General features: G+C 32.5%; 1 protein-coding gene and 1 pseudogene across 1 annotated transcript; both read left to right on the plus strand.

The window, feature by feature from the left end:
* The first annotated feature begins 4,362 nt into the window (after window positions 1–4,362).
* Window positions 4,363–8,400, plus strand: LOC143552225 (uncharacterized). Its single transcript, XM_077042500.1, has 5 exons — window positions 4,363–4,599; window positions 6,360–6,660; window positions 7,301–7,459; window positions 7,568–7,863; window positions 7,944–8,400. The coding sequence occupies exons 1-5, from the start codon at window positions 4,399–4,401 to the stop codon at window positions 8,175–8,177; spliced, it is 1,191 nt and encodes a 396-aa protein (XP_076898615.1). The 5' UTR covers window positions 4,363–4,398; the 3' UTR covers window positions 8,178–8,400.
* Window positions 8,401–11,363: 2,963 nt separating this feature from the next.
* Window positions 11,364–13,029, plus strand: LOC143552224 (AAA-ATPase At2g46620 pseudogene; annotated as a pseudogene).
* Window positions 13,030–20,077: the final 7,048 nt, after the last annotated feature.

Here is a 20,077-nt window from a genome sequence, read left to right on the forward strand (position 1 = left end):
TTTTTGTCCAATTTAGACAAATAACAATAGGGGTCAACTTGAAAGTTCGTGTACCTTTCTTCTACAATGTAGGCAATATCAAAATATCACAGCTAAAGTGTGTGGTCCAAAAGGTTTATAATTAGTAAATTTTGGGTATGATTTGGACAAAATTCAAACTACAGGGTTTTAAATTTAGTGCCATGACAAAGATTTAAAATTTTATTTTTATTTTTATTTTGTTTTTTAGCATCAACTTGTTTTGTTTGGTGACGTGTGGTGGAAACACGCCAATTAAAATGGTCATTTTTTCTTTAATTGATGAAATTGTACAAATATTTTTTTTCTAGTCTAATATTATACAACTAGGTTTAGAACTTGTGTATTACACAAGATTTATCAAATGTTAAAATAAATAAGATTGAGTTATTTGAAGTAAGAAAACAAACAATAAACTAATGTTTGGTATATATAAATGGAAGACGGAATGAAATGTACCATCCACAAATAATTGAAAAAAAAGAGTGTTTGGTAAGTTAAGAAAATTAAAACACCTGTGAAATTGTACAAATATTTTTTTCTAGTATAATATTATACAACTAGTTTAGAACCCGTGTAGTATACAGGATTTATCAAATGTTAAAATAAATAAGATTGAGTTATTTGAAGTAAGAAAACAAACAATAAACTAACGTTTGTTATGCAGAAATGGGAGACGGAATGAAATGTACTATTACACATAAATGAAAAAAAGAGTGTTTGGTATGTTAAGAAAATTGAATCACTTGTCAATGTTACCTTATCTATTTCATTACCTAAAAAAAATCATAAATTCATTGCATTAACTCCTAGTGTTTTTTTTTTCATTTCATCTCATCTTTCGTCCTACATAACCTACACCACCGTCGCCGCCGCCACCCGCCGACCATCGTTTTCTGGCGCTAACACCCATCATCGCCACAACCTCCCACCCCCTTCACTACTGCCAACCACTACCGCTGCCCACCACCCGCCACACCACCTACCATCGCCAACCACCATCTCCAACCACCTCCAACATTGCCACCCACAAATGCCAACCACCATCACCTCCCCCCACTACCCACTACCGTCTATCGCCCACAAGCACCATCACCGACCGCCATCACTCACCACCACCCACCCATCACCACCAATTTTATTTTATTCGTTCATCTAGTTTGCCTACCCATCAACATAAAGTAAATAATCCATTCCAATCCTTGTTACCACTTGGTAACCAAACAATAAATTGGAACAATAATGATCCATTTTATTCTTTTGCTCATTTATTCATCCGTCTGTTTCATTCACTCGTTCATTTCATTACCCGTACCATACAGACCTAAAAAGTTTTATATATAAAATTTAAAAATTTACAAAAAAATTGTTTAACAAAATTAATGCCATCTTTAAAAATTAGGAATTTAAAATACAAAATAATTGGATTAATCGCGGGTAATTATTAATGTATTATAATTATGGAAATAAAGTTAACGAAATATAAGTATCAATAAATTTAATTATTGATATTTACCTATACTAATAAAAGAAAATAATTTTGTACACATGTCATTCTGATGTTAATTATCACTAGTAAATTCCCGTCAAAATCACTTCTCTTCTATTGATGGAAAAGAAAAAAAATCTTGCTTCTAAATATAGTATTGATTATAAGTTTAACATGTCGTATTAATTGGTCAATCTCCATTAATTGAATTATTAATGACATAAATTATATTCTAAACATACTTAATATAAAAAAAATAATATAATAATTATATGTCATAAATATATTTTCTTTAAAATTGAAATCTATATATAAAAGAGTTTATGTTTAAAGGGTATATTAACACTCAATTTTTTATACATCTTTATATTGAAGAAAACCATAATAATTTTTTTTACAAATATTAAGTGTTAAAAATTATAGACAAAATTTTCATTTTTTATATTTATTATAAGATTATTCAGTGTGTTTATAAGAACAACATGAAACCTGTTCAAAAAGGAAAATATAATGTCTTTTTGTCTATGGTCGTGTATGGAATGTATAACATTTTTGTGAAAGACTTTAGCAACATCTTTCACATCGAAATGCCTCATTTTTTTAAATGTTGTTTCCTGTGGCATTGCTTCATTATTGTATACCGACGGTAAAACAACTCATTCTCAATTTAACATTTAAATATATATATGATGATATAAAACGACTATATTTGTAATACCTTTTTTTACATAATAAAAGAGACTTAATTATCTTTTTTTTTTGTATTTGTATTACATTATTCATTGTAATTTACACATATAAATAAATTATCATTAAGAAAACAAATAAATCCAAACTTATATTTTATTAGCTAGAATAAATAAGAGTGGAAAATAAGATTTTTTGGCGGGAAAATTTGGTCAAAATTCAATATGGTAATGACACGTGTCTCTCATTACTCTCTTTTATTATAATTAGCTAGAATAAATAAGAGTCGAGAATAAGATTTTTTGGCGGGAAAATTTGGCCAAAATTCAATATGGTCATGACACGTGTCTCTCATTATTTCTTTTATTATAATAAGTAGATTTATACTTTTAAATCCATCTGACCCGTTTTCTAGTGGAATTTGAAGCTTGAACTCTCACCTATTAGAAAAATGAAACACCTATTACATTATGAGATATCATTAAACCGAATGTCTTTTGATGAATGTATAAGTTTTTTAAAGGAACTCATGTAACACTAGTTTTTTTTAATATTCTTTGTATTGTATCATCATAATTTATGGAATTCTGAATTTTGAAGAGTTATCAAGTTAAATAATATAGTGAGTTTTGCCTAAGAAGAAGAATAAAAACACCCACGCAAATGAACAAGTAAACAGACATTGAAAGAGTTGTTCTATTTCAAAACTCTGTCCCTAAAACTTTGTTATCTAATAGAGATATCATATCATAACTAGGATGGTAATAACAATAACAATACATATTTAACCCCCCCCCCCCCCCCCCCCCCCCCCCGAGCTAAGAGTGCAGACAGGGCCCTTTCCAACATTTCGGGTGCACCGAGGAACTAATAAAAGTGGATGTAAACTATTTTTTTTCTTCTAAACATAAAAATGGGCCTTTTAGTGGTTATAAAAAGGATTTGTGGGTTTAATTATAACTTGTTTGAAAAATAATTGTTTTTATTTAAAAGAAAATTCATATAATAACTTCTTTTTACATTTTTGATTTTGATAATTTTGGTCTCCTGTCGAAATGGGCCCTAAGGGGTCACCCATCCTCAGACCCACCAAAAGACAATCCTAAACGTGGGAGCATCGTTTGAAATGTGAAAGGCTATTATATAAATTTGTTCTATAATAAGACATGCATATATCGGTTTATAAACCCAAACCAATTTGGCTTATAAACCAATCCAGGTTGGGAACTTGCTTTGGAGGGGCGAATGTTCATTCCTATCCGGACCGGTTTGGATAGAGTTGTAACCCGTTTGTGACAAGAAAAAGAAAGCCAACTATTTTGCCATGTTTTTCAAATCTGGTCAGGTCCAACCCAATTTTAGGGAACGAGACTATGAACTGGGTATATGAACCGACGAGTTTGGTTCGGTCCAAGCCGATTTAATTTTGTGAAGTGGGTCGGGTTATAACCAAGGTTATTTTGTATAAAGGTGCACAAATCAAATATTTCAAATACATGGTTTCGGGTATGTAACCAGGTTCGGGTATTGGTAATACCCGGGGTCGGGTTCAGGTCCGGATATTATCTCTAAAAACCATACCCTATGTATCAGGTTCGGTTCGGGTATTTTAAAACCAGGTATTTGAATACCTTATTTTCGGGTATTGAAAAAACCTTATTTTCAGGTTTTTGTGGCTTTTTTCCAGGTATTTTTCGGGTATAGATTGAATTTTTTATAGTGTTGCACTTTTTAGGGGTGTTTTTCGTATATTTTTCAGGTATAGATCGTGTATTTGGAAAACCCGGTTCTGGATATGAAACCGGTTTTGGTTTTTGGGTATTACCGGGTAAAAATAGGGTCAGGTTCGGGTATAAAAAACCGGTTCCGGGTTTATATTTTTTTTTCACCTCTAGTTTTGTACACCTCAAATCCAGCCGGTGATGATTAGGCCAATGCCATGTGAAAAGTGATGTTTTCATTTTCATGATATTCTTTCAACTCATCAATGGGCTTTACCGGTTAACCAACCCATGGGCTTATTAACTACAGCGTCGGTCGGTCATATTACCACACGTGTGCGCTGTTGCATTATCCCGTAAGAAACGAAAACACACCAAATCCAATACATATAATAAAATCACCATAACTTATTATTATTATTATTATTATTATTATTATTATTATCAGTAAAACTTGGAGAAAAAGAATCAATCAATCTAAAGATGAAGGGATCGACGACGGAGACGAAGTTCTTGCAAGAGCTAGTATTATACGCCGCCAGTGCAGCCCTCAGCTGCCTGGTACTCTTCGCCGGACTCAAACATCTTGACCCTAATCGAGAAGCTTCTAAAAAAGCCCTTGAACAGAAGAAGGAGATCTCTAAGCGGCTAGGCCGTCCTTTGGTTCAAACCAATCCTTATGAGGTATTCTAATAATAATAATAATAAATTTTGATTTTTTTTATTTTTTTTTTCTGCTATTAAAAGTATTGAATTGAGGGTTTAGGAGCATGTTTGGTATTGACTTTGAAAAATGCTTATTAGCTTATTGGTTTTTTCAAAATGCACTTTTGGGAAACTGCTTTTTAACCCTTTCAAAAAGCTAAAGTAAAAAAGATTTTTGTGATTGCCGAACACATTTTAACTTATTGGCTGTTTGAAAACATCAATAAGCCAGTAAGCATTTTTCAAACTTAATCCCAAACATGCTCTTATGAATGAACATGTAAAGGTAAGGCTTTTGGTTGGAAACTTACAAACTATTAATTTTGTGATTTATAGAAGCTTGTTTGTGTTTGTTAAATGTAGCATTTGTTTAAGTAAATATTAGTATTAGTAGTAGTTTGTGTAAGTTTTTAAGATATTGGGCAGTTCAGGGCCGTCCACGAGATTCGTTAACAATTTATGGGACGAAGGCGAGAATAAAGTTTGGGCCTTTAGTAATTTATTTTTATTGGGCTTAAACAATTAAATTTTTAAATGAGCTTATTGGTTATGATTTGTGTTGTGCAATTTTTTTTTTTTGATAAAAATAGGTTTGAATAAATTGGGTTTAAGCATTAAAAATACATATTTTTTTCAAACATAAATATATATATCTTTTTTTATAAAAGTTTCGGGCCTACCGGGGTGATCAGGCCGGGGACAAGCCGACCTTGTCGGAGATAAAGATTTAGGACATGGTAATAATGTGATGATGATGATGATGATGAGAGAGAGAGAGAGAGAGAGAGAGAGAGAGAGTAAAGTAAGGAAAATGAAGTACATGTGATATTCTAGAAAAATACTTTCAGACATGTTCTTTGATCTTTAGTTTTGTGTATTTGTACATAAAACTGCATAAATACTTGTACTTGTTGCTTTAGCTGTTAAAGATGAGGCCGGTTTGGCCCAAATCAAAGTAAGTTCGCTAGTTTGGCCGTTTTGGTATCCAAATGGTTTGGTTTGACGATTTACAGTTCAATTTGAAAATTTGAACTGGACATGTAAACTTTTATTAATTATATATATTTGTTTACATTTTTTAGTATGTGATTTTGTATACGTATTATAATTGTGATTTGTGAACCATCTCTATCAGTTTAAAGTTTTTAATACAAACTAATGATTGTGAAAAAAAAATGATTCTTACTACCAAACTGCCAAAAAAAACCATCAAATCGCCAAACTGGTCGGTTTGACCCATCCAATCTGACTGCTTTGGTTTGTCATTTCTCGAAACCACAGCTAGCGGTTTTGGTTTAAAATTTTTCTGTGATTGGCCGAATCGGACCTGAACAACACTAAATTCCGAAGTGCAGTGCAATAGTGCATTACTCTTCTAGTACTGCTGCACGTTTTTATCATTCAAGTGATACGATTAAAAAAGTTTGCTCACTCTCTAGATTAGTGACTACTGACTAGTTATCGATGTCTCTTAACCAACAAGTATTCTCAGTTTCAACCTTTCTAGTTACACTGGCAATACATATACGTTGAAATAACACATAAATGTCATTCATTGCTACAATGTGTAATAAAATGTAATTTGAATACTAAAATCAGTAATAAATTCTATGTTAGTTTCCATTTTACACCTAATTGAAAGTTAATTTGCTAATGTAAAAACAAAAAAAAATTGTTTCTGTTTTTTGCACTTTGCAGTTTGTTTTATTGCAGTTTGTTTATGTTTTTATGCATAACAGGATGTGATTGCATGCAACGTGATAAACCCTGATCATATTGATGTGGAATTCAATTCCATTGGAGGCTTGGAATCCATCAAGCAATCACTTTATGAACTGGTCATATTACCTCTACGTAGGCCCGAGCTTTTTTCTTATGGAAAACTACTTGGGCCCCAAAAAGGTGTGTTGTTGTATGGCCCACCTGGTACAGGGAAAACTATGCTTGCAAAGGCTATTGCAAAAGAATCCGGTGCTGTTTTTATTAATGTGAGAATATCAGATTTGATGAGCAAATGGTTTGGAGATGCACAAAAACTCGGTTAGTGTTTCATGTTTATAGTTTTCTTAATAAAATGTTTTGATCGTTTCTGCTTTAGTGAGCATAAATACAAATTATGTCTGGGCAACTTAGATTTCAAATGTAAGATGCTTTTGCTATGTATGCATCTTGAATTGTCAGGTAGAGATGGTAATTTTAATTAATTTGCTTACGGGTACGTAGGTTTATGTTATGTTTATATTAATGGTTTCTTTAAAAAAATAATTTAAAAGGGGGACAGGTCAAATTAGTCCAACAAGGTAAACATGGTCAAATTAGTGTATTTTAAGTTTTAATGCATCTTCTAAACCACTTTATTGAATAATTCAGATCATTTAACACACCAATTATTCAAAGGAAAAGACATGAAAAATGGACGAAATCTGGTCAACCTAACGACCCTAACAATTTTGACCCAACTACAAAGCTACCTTGAATATGCAGCTTTTTGGCCAACCTTAAACTTCTATGTTTTTTGAAAAAATGAGTGAATTTGTAAGCCCAATATGTTTCATACTGGTTTTGTGTTTAACTCTGAGAAACATTGATAAGAGTGAACTTATTTGTAGCGCACAGATATTTTTTTCATTATTTTAAGATTTTAAAACTGTTCACTCATGGTATTGACTTACTTTTGCAGTTGCTGCTGTATTTAGTTTGGCATACAAGCTCCAGCCTGCGATAATATTTATTGACGAAGTCGATAGTTTTCTCGGTCAAAGGCGGACCACAGACCATGAAGCATTGACCAATATGAAGACCGAGTTCATGCAGTTGTGGGATGGTTTTACCACAGATCGTAAGTTTTTATTTCTTTTTAAATAGCAACTCAATGTCTTTATTTCTTAACTTTAATATTTTAGGCGTATGTATTTTAGTTAAAAGTGTGAATATGTGGTTTATGTAGAGAATGCTAGAGTAATGGTGCTTACTGCAACTAACCGTCCTTCCGAGCTTGATGAAGCCATACTGAGACGACTTCCACAGGCGTTTGAGATCGGGATACCCGACCACAAAGAACGGGCCGAGATTTTGAAGGTGATTTTGAAAGGCGAGAGAGTAGAAGAAAACATTGATCTGGACACCATAGCTGCATTATGTGAAGGTTATACTGGCTCCGATCTTCTAGAACTTTGCAAGCAGGCTGCCTATTTTCCCATTAGGGATTTGTTAGATGATGAAAAGAAGGGGAAATCATCACTTGTAAGTCTCTCTACTCTGTTCATCTTAAATCAGTTATAACAGAAAACCGATGGTGATATGTTTGTTTTTTGTTTAATCAGTTACCAAGGCCGTTATCGCAAGCAGATTTGGAAAGAGTGGTGTTAAAGTCCAAAAAGACGAGGGTTGCAGCAAGAGAGTATAGTGGTTTGAGCTCACAGTCAGAGGTGTGGTCGGTGCCAAGGGAAACACCATCAGATGATTATCAAGTTCAAGCTACTATTAACGAGCTTTCCAAGATTGTTCTTTCACAGATTATGAACATTAGATCGGATAATCAAGAACGTGAAGATTAGGTCAGGTATCTAAGATTTCGTCTACCGTTTTTTGGATAGTTTTTTTCGTTATGATGTACACAATAGTTTTATGTGAAACTGAAGGGTGTTTTGGTCATTTATTCCCAGTCTCTTTCGCTGTGGCATCCATTAGATTTTGTTACACTAAGTGGGTTTAATCATGTGATTCAATATGTTACAGGGGAGTGTAATGTTATCTAACTATGTGATACCCAATAATCAGTACGTTACAACTATTGATTGCAAAAGTTATGTTTACTATTCAGAATTAGGTAGATAATAGTCACACTCACACATATAAATCTGTACATGAAGGCCCATTTGATACATAATCAATTTTAAGTGATGAACTGAGAAAACTATATAATCAACACGTGACAACTGTGGTTGTAAAAATTGTTTTGTTATGCATGAGCGCATTATATTAAGCACCATACCCAACACTGATATTATACCATGATTATGTTGTCGTTTAAGGATATTAGTTTTATTATTCTTTAATTTGTGCCCTCTAAGGCTTGTTATATGCTATGTGGCCGAAAGTGCACTCAAAGGTGCAGAAAAGGCAAATATATATAGTTTGCAGAAAGTAGAAATTTAATGTTATTTTTCTTTGAAAAGATTTAAGACCAACAGAAAAGAGTATATATGAGGTAAAATTGTATTGTACGGTGAGAGGGACTGTTCAAACTGATCAACATTCAATATTGTAAGTTTAGAATATTAAGAAAATATGAAAAGCTAAAGGTGCAAAAGAATTAACTATACAAATAAATAATCTGATTATAAACACTAACTCAGAAGTAGTAGGTGTATCCGAACAAATATGTTGTCACTTCAAGACTTAAAACGTATTTCTAGGATATTGATTGTACTTATCATAAATTTGTATTATAACTTCACTTGCATATTTACAAGACTGCATATTTACAAGACCACAGTCAACTAATTTATTATACTACAATATTTTTATGTCAATAGACCTAGCATTGGCATCTTTGGAAATAATGCAAAAGTATTATGGATCATTTATATGAATATGAATATTAAGTTAAAATCCTGATTGACGTGAGCGGTCTTGTAATTAAAACGATGATGGTTCTCGCACGAGTTAATAAATCTTAGTTAAAACGGTAATATGACCCAAAAATTCAGTCAGGCTAAGTTCCAGAGAGAGTGATTAGTAGATCCAAAAGATTTTGTTAAAGTGTTAATTTATATACCAATACTAGTGCATAAAAAAAATTAGTTTTTCTAAGCAAACTGTTTTTTGTTTTAGGTATAATGTTGAAGGTTGGAAGGTGTATTAAATTGTATATGTAACATTTACAAACCGAATCAATTTCAAGCCAGCTTCTTGTCATGAGCTGTTTGTGTAGTGCTAACTACAATTAGCTATATAATTCGAAAAATTAACGTCACATTACTATTCTAAAAAAGATGCAATCCACACATCCTTAACGCACCAACTACATGCATGTCAAGGCCACTCAAAGGACTATATCCATTTTATCAAAAGACTTGTTTACATATCATTCGCTAGCTTTAATCATGAATTCACGCTTCATAATAAGAAAGGAAAAAACAATATTGATAAAATACACAGTCAACAGTAATAATGCTATACAGTTATAATGACACACTGGGCTGTACGTATAGTCTATAAACAAGTCAAGCCAAACTGAGCTCGTCTAAATTTTAGGTTTAACTCGTTTAACTTTTGAGTGCTCATCTTAAATATTTTGAACCTCGAGTTGGTATCGTTTATTAACTATTAACTCTTCTGTAGCAAGACTTACTGGTATTATACTACCTTTATTTTCTATGTTTTGAGGAAATTAAACAAAATTTATTGAACCAATTTAGTGGTTTCAAATTATTAATGTTAGAGAATAAGTTAGTATTCGGATTATTATATTTACAATTGTGTTTGTTTGATTAGGACAATTCATATTTTAATTAATTTGACATTTTTACAAGTTACATAATCCTTTAATTTATATGGACAATTTCATTATACAACTAATTTTATCAAACCATTCGGACTCTAATAAAGTTCAATATACCACTTGTCAATTTGTTTCAAAAAGTCATATATGTAAATAAGATTTTGGTAGAAAAATATATATAAATAACTGAAATCTAACTCGACCGGTTAAGTTTAGCAAATTGATATGTTATGCATAATAAATATTATATTACTATATATGATATTATGATTACCTACTTATTTGTGTAATTGGTTTATAAATTATAAATGTTTAATACTTAACTGCTCCCTTATTTTATAATAATTCACTTTTCACATGAAAGATGGCCACTTGTGCATCCCAATAGCTTCCAAGGCTAAGGACAACATCCTAGAAGTCCTCAAATTATATATTTTTAACTTTCAGCTAGGGTTTTTGATCCTTGTTTCCCTCGACTGGTTATAATTATACCTTTCCCATTCCTAATTCCTAAACTATAATATCATTATCATAAAATATTAATGTTAGACACGTATAGGTTAGTTAAATTGAGTACAAACAAACTACTAATTAGTACAAACGTGACACAAGCACACGTTTATAGACCAATCAAATATTCCACCAGCATCTTCATTCTCTTCCTCACACCCTCCATTTTTGACTCCTCTAGCTCCTTCACATGTTTAACTAATTTTATAATCATGTCTTTTTCTTGACTCACTCAAACCTTCAAACCTACATCATATATTCATAATCCTATAAATTCAATCCTAAAAGTATATCCCCAAGCATCTCTCTCTCCATACTCAACTCTTCAAATCAATATTATTGTGTTCTTAAATCTTAATTATCACCGTATTATTTGATTAGAGCACCAGCAACATCAGACGAGCCAGTTCAATACAATCACCACCTCTCTGTGTGTTCTCAATCATCACTGTGATATCGATTAGAGCACCAACAACGTCAGACGAGCCAACTCAGCACAACCCTCACCTCTCTCTCGTAATTTCCATTTCCCTTATTTTCTCTCTCCTTCCTCCACTTACAACCGAACTCCACCTACATCCGCTCTACCATACCTCTCTCTCTCTTCCACTTGTGCTCCAGGTAGGACCAGAGCGAGTGGAAAAGTTCACCGTTGTGGGTGCTTTTAGCGGTGTTATCTTATCGATATCATCATTGTCTTATTGTATACTTACGGCAAAATTACAATACTCCGAACGATCACTCATCACCGTGTTATCTATTGCTAAACATGATTCTTACAACTTTAGTTGTGTTTGTGACAATAATCATCACTTTCTGGTTAATCTCTAGAGTACTATCAACAACAGCAGTAGGACACATATTACAAAACAAGTGGAGAGAATTAGAAGAATGTTTTCACCGGCACCAGACTTACAAAATCCCTAAATTCAACCAGCAAATGCAGGAAAATCAAGTCTACCGGAAAGTCATAACCTATCTCAACTCACTACCGTCAGCTGAAGACTCCGATTTCGTTAACCTATTAGCCGGTAACAACAAACCTAACGAAATTAACCTAATAATCGACTCAGCTACGACCGCAAAGTTTACCGATACGTACCTCGGTTCACGAATCTTCTGGAAGTTCGATAACGACTGCTTAGTGTTAACGATTCGACGTAAGGAGAAGCGTAGAATCATCTCTTCATATCTTCAACATATTCATAACGTTACGGACGAAATTGAGCAGAAAACGAAGGAGATTAGGTTATATATCAACGCGGTGAGTGAACCGGTCAACGGACGGTGGATATCCGTTCCGTTTAGTCATCCGGCAACGATTGACACGTCGGTACTGGACTCGGATCTGAAAAGTAAGATGAAATCGGATTTAGAATCGTTTTTGAAGTCCGAACAGTATTATCACCGGCTCGGACGTGTCTGGAAACGGAGTTACTTACTGTACGGTCCGTCCGGTACCGGAAAATCAAGCTTCATCGCCGGAATGGTGAAGTTTTTACGATACGATATCTACGATATCGATTTATCAAAAGTCGTTAACGATTCAGATCTGAAGCTGATTCTGTTGCAAACGACGCGTAGATCGGTTATCGTTATTGAGGATTTGGACCGGTATTTGACGGAGAAGTCAACCGCCGTGAGTTTGACCGGAATATTGAACTTTATGGACGGAATTGTAACTGCCTCCGGTGAAGAACGCGTGATGGTGTTTACGGTTAGTAATAAAGATCTAGTTGATCCGACGGTTCTAAGGCCTGGTAGAATTGACGTCCACGTGCAGTTTCCGTTATGTGATTTTCCCGCCTTCAAAACATTAGCGAATAGTCATTTAGGGGTGAAAGAACACAAGCTTTTCCCGCAAGTCGAAGAGGTTTTCCAATCCGGCGCGAGTTTGAGCCCCGCGGAAATTGGCGAGATCATGATGTTTAACCGTGGGTCCCCCACCCGAGCTATTAAAACCGTTATTACCGCATTGAAGTCGAATACTGATGTAAAACCAGCGACGGTGGTTCATAATAATAATAATAATAGTAATAATAAAAAGGAAAAGGAAGAGCCGTTTAGACTGACGCACAGTGTGTCGGTTGGTGGGGCACTGGGAGTGCCGTCGGGGTTGTTGCTTGACCATGTTGGTCCGACTGCCTTACCGCCTTCGAGGTTGATGTATAGTGGTTCGGCTAGGACGGTTGACGAAACGAGCGGCTCACGGTCGTTTCGTGGGGACAGTATTCCAACAGTTAAAGAATTTAAGAAGCTTTATGGGTTTCTGAAGCCGAAACATAATAAAAAGGAATTTCTAGATAAGGAAGAGTCTCGACACGAGGTGTCAGTGTTTTAGTTTGTATGTTGCTTTATTTTGTTTATTGGATGTAAATTTCACATAGAAATTTAAATGTACAGTATCTCATTTGTTAATTTTTAACAAAATGCTTGTAATTTAATCTATCTTATAGCAATTTAATGGAGAAAATTCTCAAAAGGCGTTTATGAATACGTTTTTCAGGTTTTAGGTGTCATTTCAAATAAATTCCCAAAATAGGTATTATAAACTAGTCGTGACGAATAGTTTATGATTGTCCACGAGTAGTTTGTATAACCAATTAAAATTTGCCACATGTCTATAAACTAACCGTAACGACCAGTTTCACTTATAATCTACTCGTAAAGATTAAATAAGTTTAAAGCCTCGTAATCAACGCCCACGAGTAAATAAGGTATCCTTTAATCGTGACAAGCAGATTATAAAACCTTAAGAGTCACAGGTAGTTTATCAAACTAACCATGACGATGAGTTTAAACACCAAATGCATCGAACCGGTTTGTTTATCAAAACACTAACCAGAATGGTTAGTTTGTTTGGTCAACTAGTCGTTACGAGTAGATACTGGTCAACAATTACTTTACATCCATTATACGAGTATTTTACTGGTAATTAACTCGTCTCGATAAGTTTACCTGGTAAACATTACTCATACGAGTAGTTCATATGTAGTTAACTCGTCCTGACTAGTTTACCTTGTTTATATTCCCGATACGAGTATTTTATTAGTAATTAACTCGTTTTGATAAGTTTACCAGATTTACATTACCCATACAAGTAATTTATTGGTAGTTAACTCGTCTTGTCTAGTTTACCTTGTTTACATTCCTATACGAGTAGTTAATTAGTAACTAACTCGTCTTGGCTAGTTTAACATAACAATCTACTTGTCTCCTTACTTTATAGTCTAAACTAGTTATTGTCGACGGCGCCCATCTAAAGGGGACTTTTAAGGGGGACAATGTTTCTGGCAGTCGGTATGGATAGGAACAATCAAAATTTTCCCATCGCATACGGTGTTGGAAAGACAGAAAGTGGTCCATCGTGGACATGGTTTTTAATGAAACTTAAAGAATGTGTGGGTGATCATCCAAACTTAGCAATAATTTCAGACAGGGCTGCATCGATCGACTTAGCGATCCGGACCGCCTTTCCACTCGCGTATCATGGGCTCTGTTGTCGACACTTGATGGTTAATATTCGGAACATACTCAGTAGCTCCTTTTTTTTCTTCCCACTTTCCTCCGTAACAAACTACAATATTATCAATTTCCTCCTCCATTGATGTGCGGGTTCAAAACAACAAGAACATGACATATATATAAACCCAAGAACTTCAAAACAACATTGTATCGATTAGTTTAGACTATAAAGTAAGGGGACGAGTAAATTGTTATGTTAAACTAGCCAAGACGAGTTAGTTACTAATTAACTACTCGTATAGGAATGTAAACAAGGTAAACTAAACATGACGAGTTAACTACCAATAAATTACTCGTATGGGTAACGTAAATCTGGTAAACTTATCAAAACGAGTTAATTACTAATAAAATACTCGTATCGGGAATATAAACAAGGTAAACTAGTCAGGACGAGTTAACTACACATGAACTACTCGTATGAGTAATGTTTACCAGGTAAACTTATCGAGACGAGTTAATTACCAATAAAATACTCGTATAATGGATGTAAAGTAATCGTTGACCAGTATCTACTCGTAACGACTAGTTGACCAAACAAACTAACCATTCTGGTTAGTGTTTTGATAAACAAACTGGTTCGATGCATTTGGTGTTCAAACTCATCGTCATGGTTAGTTTGATAAACTACCCGCAACTCTTAAGGTTTTATAATCTGCTCGTCACGACTAAAGGATACCTTATTTACTCGTGGGTATTGATTACGAGGCTTTAAACTTATTTAATCTTTACGAGTAGATTATTAGTGAAACTGGTCGTTACGGTTAGTTTATAGACACGTGGCAAATTTTAATTGGTTATACAAACTACTCGTGGACAATCATAAACTATTCGTCACGATTAATTTATAATACCTATTTTGGGAATTATTTGAAATGACACCTAAAACCTGAAAAACGTATTCATAAATTTTTCCCAATTTAATGTCATATTAGCGTATAATATTCAATTTTGATTTTGATCTTGATCCTTAAAATGCAGTAACAAACTTTTGTGCATCTAAACTTCTCTTAATTTAAGTACATTTATTTATTTGTTAAAATTTTGTATTAATAACGGAAGATTGTTTTTATTATTTTGACCAATTATAAAACGAGTAATAATTATCCCTCTTAACGACTATCGCTAATGCCTAGTTGCACACTATCTCATATTTATATCTTTATATAATCCGATGTCTTAAAAACCAACCGATAGATAATTTTGACGATGAAATGTATAACATGGTGTTTTGATATCAGACTTATAGTTGAACCGCGGCTCCAACAGTTCATTCAGTATCAAAAGTCAGTTCGTAGACACAAAAAAAAGAAAGGCAAGATCATGGTTTTCTACCGCTATTATCGGGTTCACTCAAAATTGACTGATTTATTCCATGTTTTCTTAGTTGGACCGACCAGTACAAAGTTCACTAGTAGAGGATGATGCAGGGCCGCAGGGGTTACTCCAACTAGTAATGGTTTAACCTCTTATAAATCACTTATCTAACAAGCTGCATTAACCTGATTTCATCGGTTACCAATTTAATAAGTCTTGTGAGGTTTCAAACAAAAAGCATATTTTTTTAACGGAAAAGAAAGAAAACAAGTACTAGTAAAAGTAAAAGGTTAAAGGTTGAACAAAGAAAACATAGCCTTTGAATGCCAATGAGATTGTGATGTGGGTCAAAACTAGACTTTAAGAACTAGCCTAAAATTGAATATTTTGGTCAAAGTTCAAACATGTCACATTAAACTAGTCAATAAAATATGAATCCTTCATTTCATTATCATGTCCGGTAACTTATAATAAAGTATAGCCTTACAAAGACAATTTTTTTATTATAGCATTGACTGATTGACTCTTTCTAATCTTTCTTGTATGTTTCGCTTTGGTTTCTTTTAGTTGATACAAAAGCATATACCAACAAAAAATTGTATGTTTATCTTGTGAATTTGTTACAGGAAATTATTAAATCAGTCCTTGGATTATACTTGAATAGTCAACATTGCCACTTAAACATTCATTTTCTGTATACCTTATTAGATTTTTCCTTTAAATTTTTTTTTGTTTCCTTTTTCTTTTATACGTTAGTTTGACGAATTTACATTTTAGGTTTTGTTCTAAAACTATAACGAACCTAACTGATACGGATCAGATTCATGTTGAGCCATAGTCATTTTTGTTTTAAATAAGTTTTTCTTTTGTGTTTTGAATATGTTAACTAGAAGAAATATTTTTGTGTTTAGTTCCGAAACTGCAATGAACCTAACCAATACCGGCCGAATTCGCATTGACTCATTTGTTTTACCGACCGAATAAATGTCGTTTTAAATATGTTATAATTTTGTATTATAAGTTATATGAGTGTCATTATTATTATTATTTTATCACTGTTTTGGTGTTTACTTTTTTGTGTTTTTTTTTGGGTTTAATGCTTGTACGGTAAAGAATTTATAAATTTTATATTTGCCGATGCTATTTTCAACGTTTACTAATTTATTTAATGTTATTGTATTTACAAAATATAAATTCTCTTGCATCATGATACATGAATGAATAAATCAGGGCGTTATGTTGTTTTAAGTGCGGTTTATTGATTTTTTTTCTAATGCTATTATTGAGGTCCATCATGAAAAAACAAAAAAAGAAAAGAAAAAAGGAACTAGTGATTAAATATCAGGTTCATGTCAAAATGTGAATTGAATTTGTTGAGATGTTTATCATTCAATTCGTGTATGTATATCTATTAATTAACTCCGTACGTTACTTCTATTATTTTTTATTTATTGTTATTTAAAATAATTGATAGGAAAAAAATATTTAATTACCCTAGTGTGTGACAGATCAGTATATACATATTTAGTCAAAATTGTCCCTTATATACATATTTAGTCAAAACTGTCACTTATTATACATATTATAAAAACGGTCATCATTACACATGAACTATTTGTTTAGTCAAAATTGTTAGGATGAATGAATATTGACCGATGAGAGCTCTGATAAGTTCACTGTTGCATCAATTAAAAGGGTGTTGATTAATATAAGGGTCCGTTCGTTATGAAATAGAATAATTGGGCCTTAAAAAGGAAATAATGTGTTCCAGTGGAAAGTGAAGAAAGATAGGATATCGACTCGGGGCTTGGTTTATGTCACCATAACATTCATAATGATTCGGGTGATTGTAGACTTTGTGGTGAAGTTCAGGAAACTACGGATCATTTGCTCACCTCATGTCAAATAGCTATTCAAGTTTGGAATTTCATAAGTTTGTGGTGTAATATCCTCCTCTATATATGCTTTTACGATTCGTGATTTTTTGAAGATTCATAAAACTGGCATGATAAACAAGAGAAAAAGGTTTTGCATGGAATCATAAAAACAACGTGCTAGTGTATTTCAAAATTGAGAACGAGGCCATCTTTGTAAATAAAGTTGTTGGGGTTTCAAATGTAAGGAAAAATACCAAGTTTTTGGGATATCTTTGGATAAAAATAGTCCTCAACTCTAAATTAGAAAAATTTTATGCAACTTTTTTTTTTCTAATTTTGTAGCTTCTTGCTAGTTTTATCGGTTTTAATGATTTGCCGTTTAAAAAAAAGTCAAATTGTTTAATATACAAATGAATTTGTAAAATAAAAGGTTAAATACTCGTATATCCTACACATATATATTATTAATTTATACATTTTTATCAGCAATTTCAACCAAGTCAAAGTCTAACTTGTAATAGTTATCATGAATTCATGTCTTGAGGCAATTTACATTTTACATGTAACGACCTTTGTTTGATACTTTATATTAATAACTAGTTTTTATCCCCCGTAGGAGGTTGTTTTATATTGTTTGTTCTAATATTTATTTATTTTTTGAATTTATATTTTTTTTATTGTATGAAAGTTAATAATATACTTATGGTTTGATGATAAATTGTTTCACAAATAAATGAGATGTTATAACCCGGTTTAAAAGCTATATGGTTTTGATGAGACCCAAGACTCGTTTATTTTTTTTACTATGAAATTGGTTATTATAAATAATATTTATGAAAGTTAATAATATACTTATGGTTTGATGAGACCCAAGACCCGTTATTTCTTTTACTACAAAATTGGTTTTTTAATTATAAATAATATTTATGAAAGTTAATAATATACTTATGGTTTGATGAGACCCAAGACTCGTTTATTTTTTTTACTATAAAATTGGTTTTTTAATTTAAATAATATATATATCTTTTTTAAAATAAATAAGATATTAATTTTTAGTATATCCTATTTTATAGGATTTTTACATCAATAATTTGGTGAGAATAATTTTTAATTTAATGAGATGTTATAACCCGTTTAAGGAATATCTGGATTTGGTAAGATCCATACCCATGAATTCGGGTCAAATGCATGAGAATCCTCCATTTAAAAATCTAGCAAATCTGGTGACTCCAAAAAAATGGGAGCGACCACATCGCGACACATAGGATATTTATATCTTCGTTTATATATATTATTATAGATTATAGATTATAAACTACTCTTTCAGATTGGGATTTAGTCATTCTTACTTTATAAAGGTCACCTTTTCAAAGTAATATTTTAACTTTTTACTAACTCTCACGTTGGGGCAACTTTTCTACCAATAGTTTTTTCAGATATGTTTGTTTTTTGTTTACCAAGTCTCACGTAACCAACATGGAAAAAATAATAATCTAAATGCACTTTAATTTTATTTGATTTCCTATGATATTAAATAAGAACCAATTTAGATCAGACAACTGGGAAAATATATAAGTAATATTTAAGTGTGATATGTAAGACAACTACTACGTAATTGTATAATCACCTCATTTTTCTACATAGTATCATGTAAAACTATATTGTAGTGAATACACCTAGGTGTGTAAAAGAGTCGAGCACCTTAAACAGCTCAAGATCATCTTACGAAAAGCTCAAATCAAACTGATCTTAAACGACGAGCAATCGAGCCTCTATTAGGGCCTATCGAGCATGAGTCATGGCTTCACTTATTTAGCCTTTTCATATAATTTTGATTTAATATAATAACTATAAATTACATAATAACCATTACCATAAAAAAGTTATAATAAATAACTGTGAAAATATATATATATTTTTTGTATATGCGATATGTATAAATGCGATGTGTAAAACAACTATATAATTGTATAATTATTTCACTGAAAAGTGAAAACACCTCAAGGTGTAAAGGAGCCAAGTACTCGTGAGCTATTTATTCGTCTCGATAAAAACACAAATTGAGTCGATCTTAAACTCAAGCCTACTGCCTTCATTGGAGCTCATAATATACACGAGCTCAAACCCAAACTTCACTTACTAAACCTTCTTTATATAAATTTTAGTTAATATTTAAATTACATAATTACATAACATTTATTACATATAAAAAACACGGGTTTGCTAAATTTGAAATAAAAATTTTTTGAAAGTCATCAACAAAAAGAGAGGGATTCAACCTTGGTATGATAACTCGTACAATGGATTAGTAATAAGTCGCTTTCGTTCACTCAACCTTCTCTCCCATTTAAAAAAAACAATTACTATGTTATATTACACATGACACAGTGTTGAACTCCCTAGGCGCTAGTCGGGTAGTTGGGTAGGGACTAACGATTAATCGGGACTAATAAATATTAATCAAGATTCATATGTATATTTTCAAATATATAATATAAAATTTTCAGTTTTGACCGATTTAGACAAATGAGGATTAATTGATGACAAGTCGATTCGACTAGCGATGAATCGTGATTAGCTGATGCGGATTTTTACAATTACACATCAAGTACGGATAAAATAACAAACTAACCGAATCCGATATTTATTCACAAAGCCAACTAGCCAAGCTCAAACTTTGATTGCTCAAGTCATTGGGCCTCCAACTAAAACCAGTCCAATAGCA

Source organism: Bidens hawaiensis, unplaced genomic scaffold (genome assembly GCF_021521415.1).
Source record: "Bidens hawaiensis isolate Kalapana, Puna unplaced genomic scaffold, B.hawaiensis_p1.1 tig00016829_1, whole genome shotgun sequence".
NCBI lineage: Eukaryota > Viridiplantae > Streptophyta > Magnoliopsida > Asterales > Asteraceae > Bidens > Bidens hawaiensis.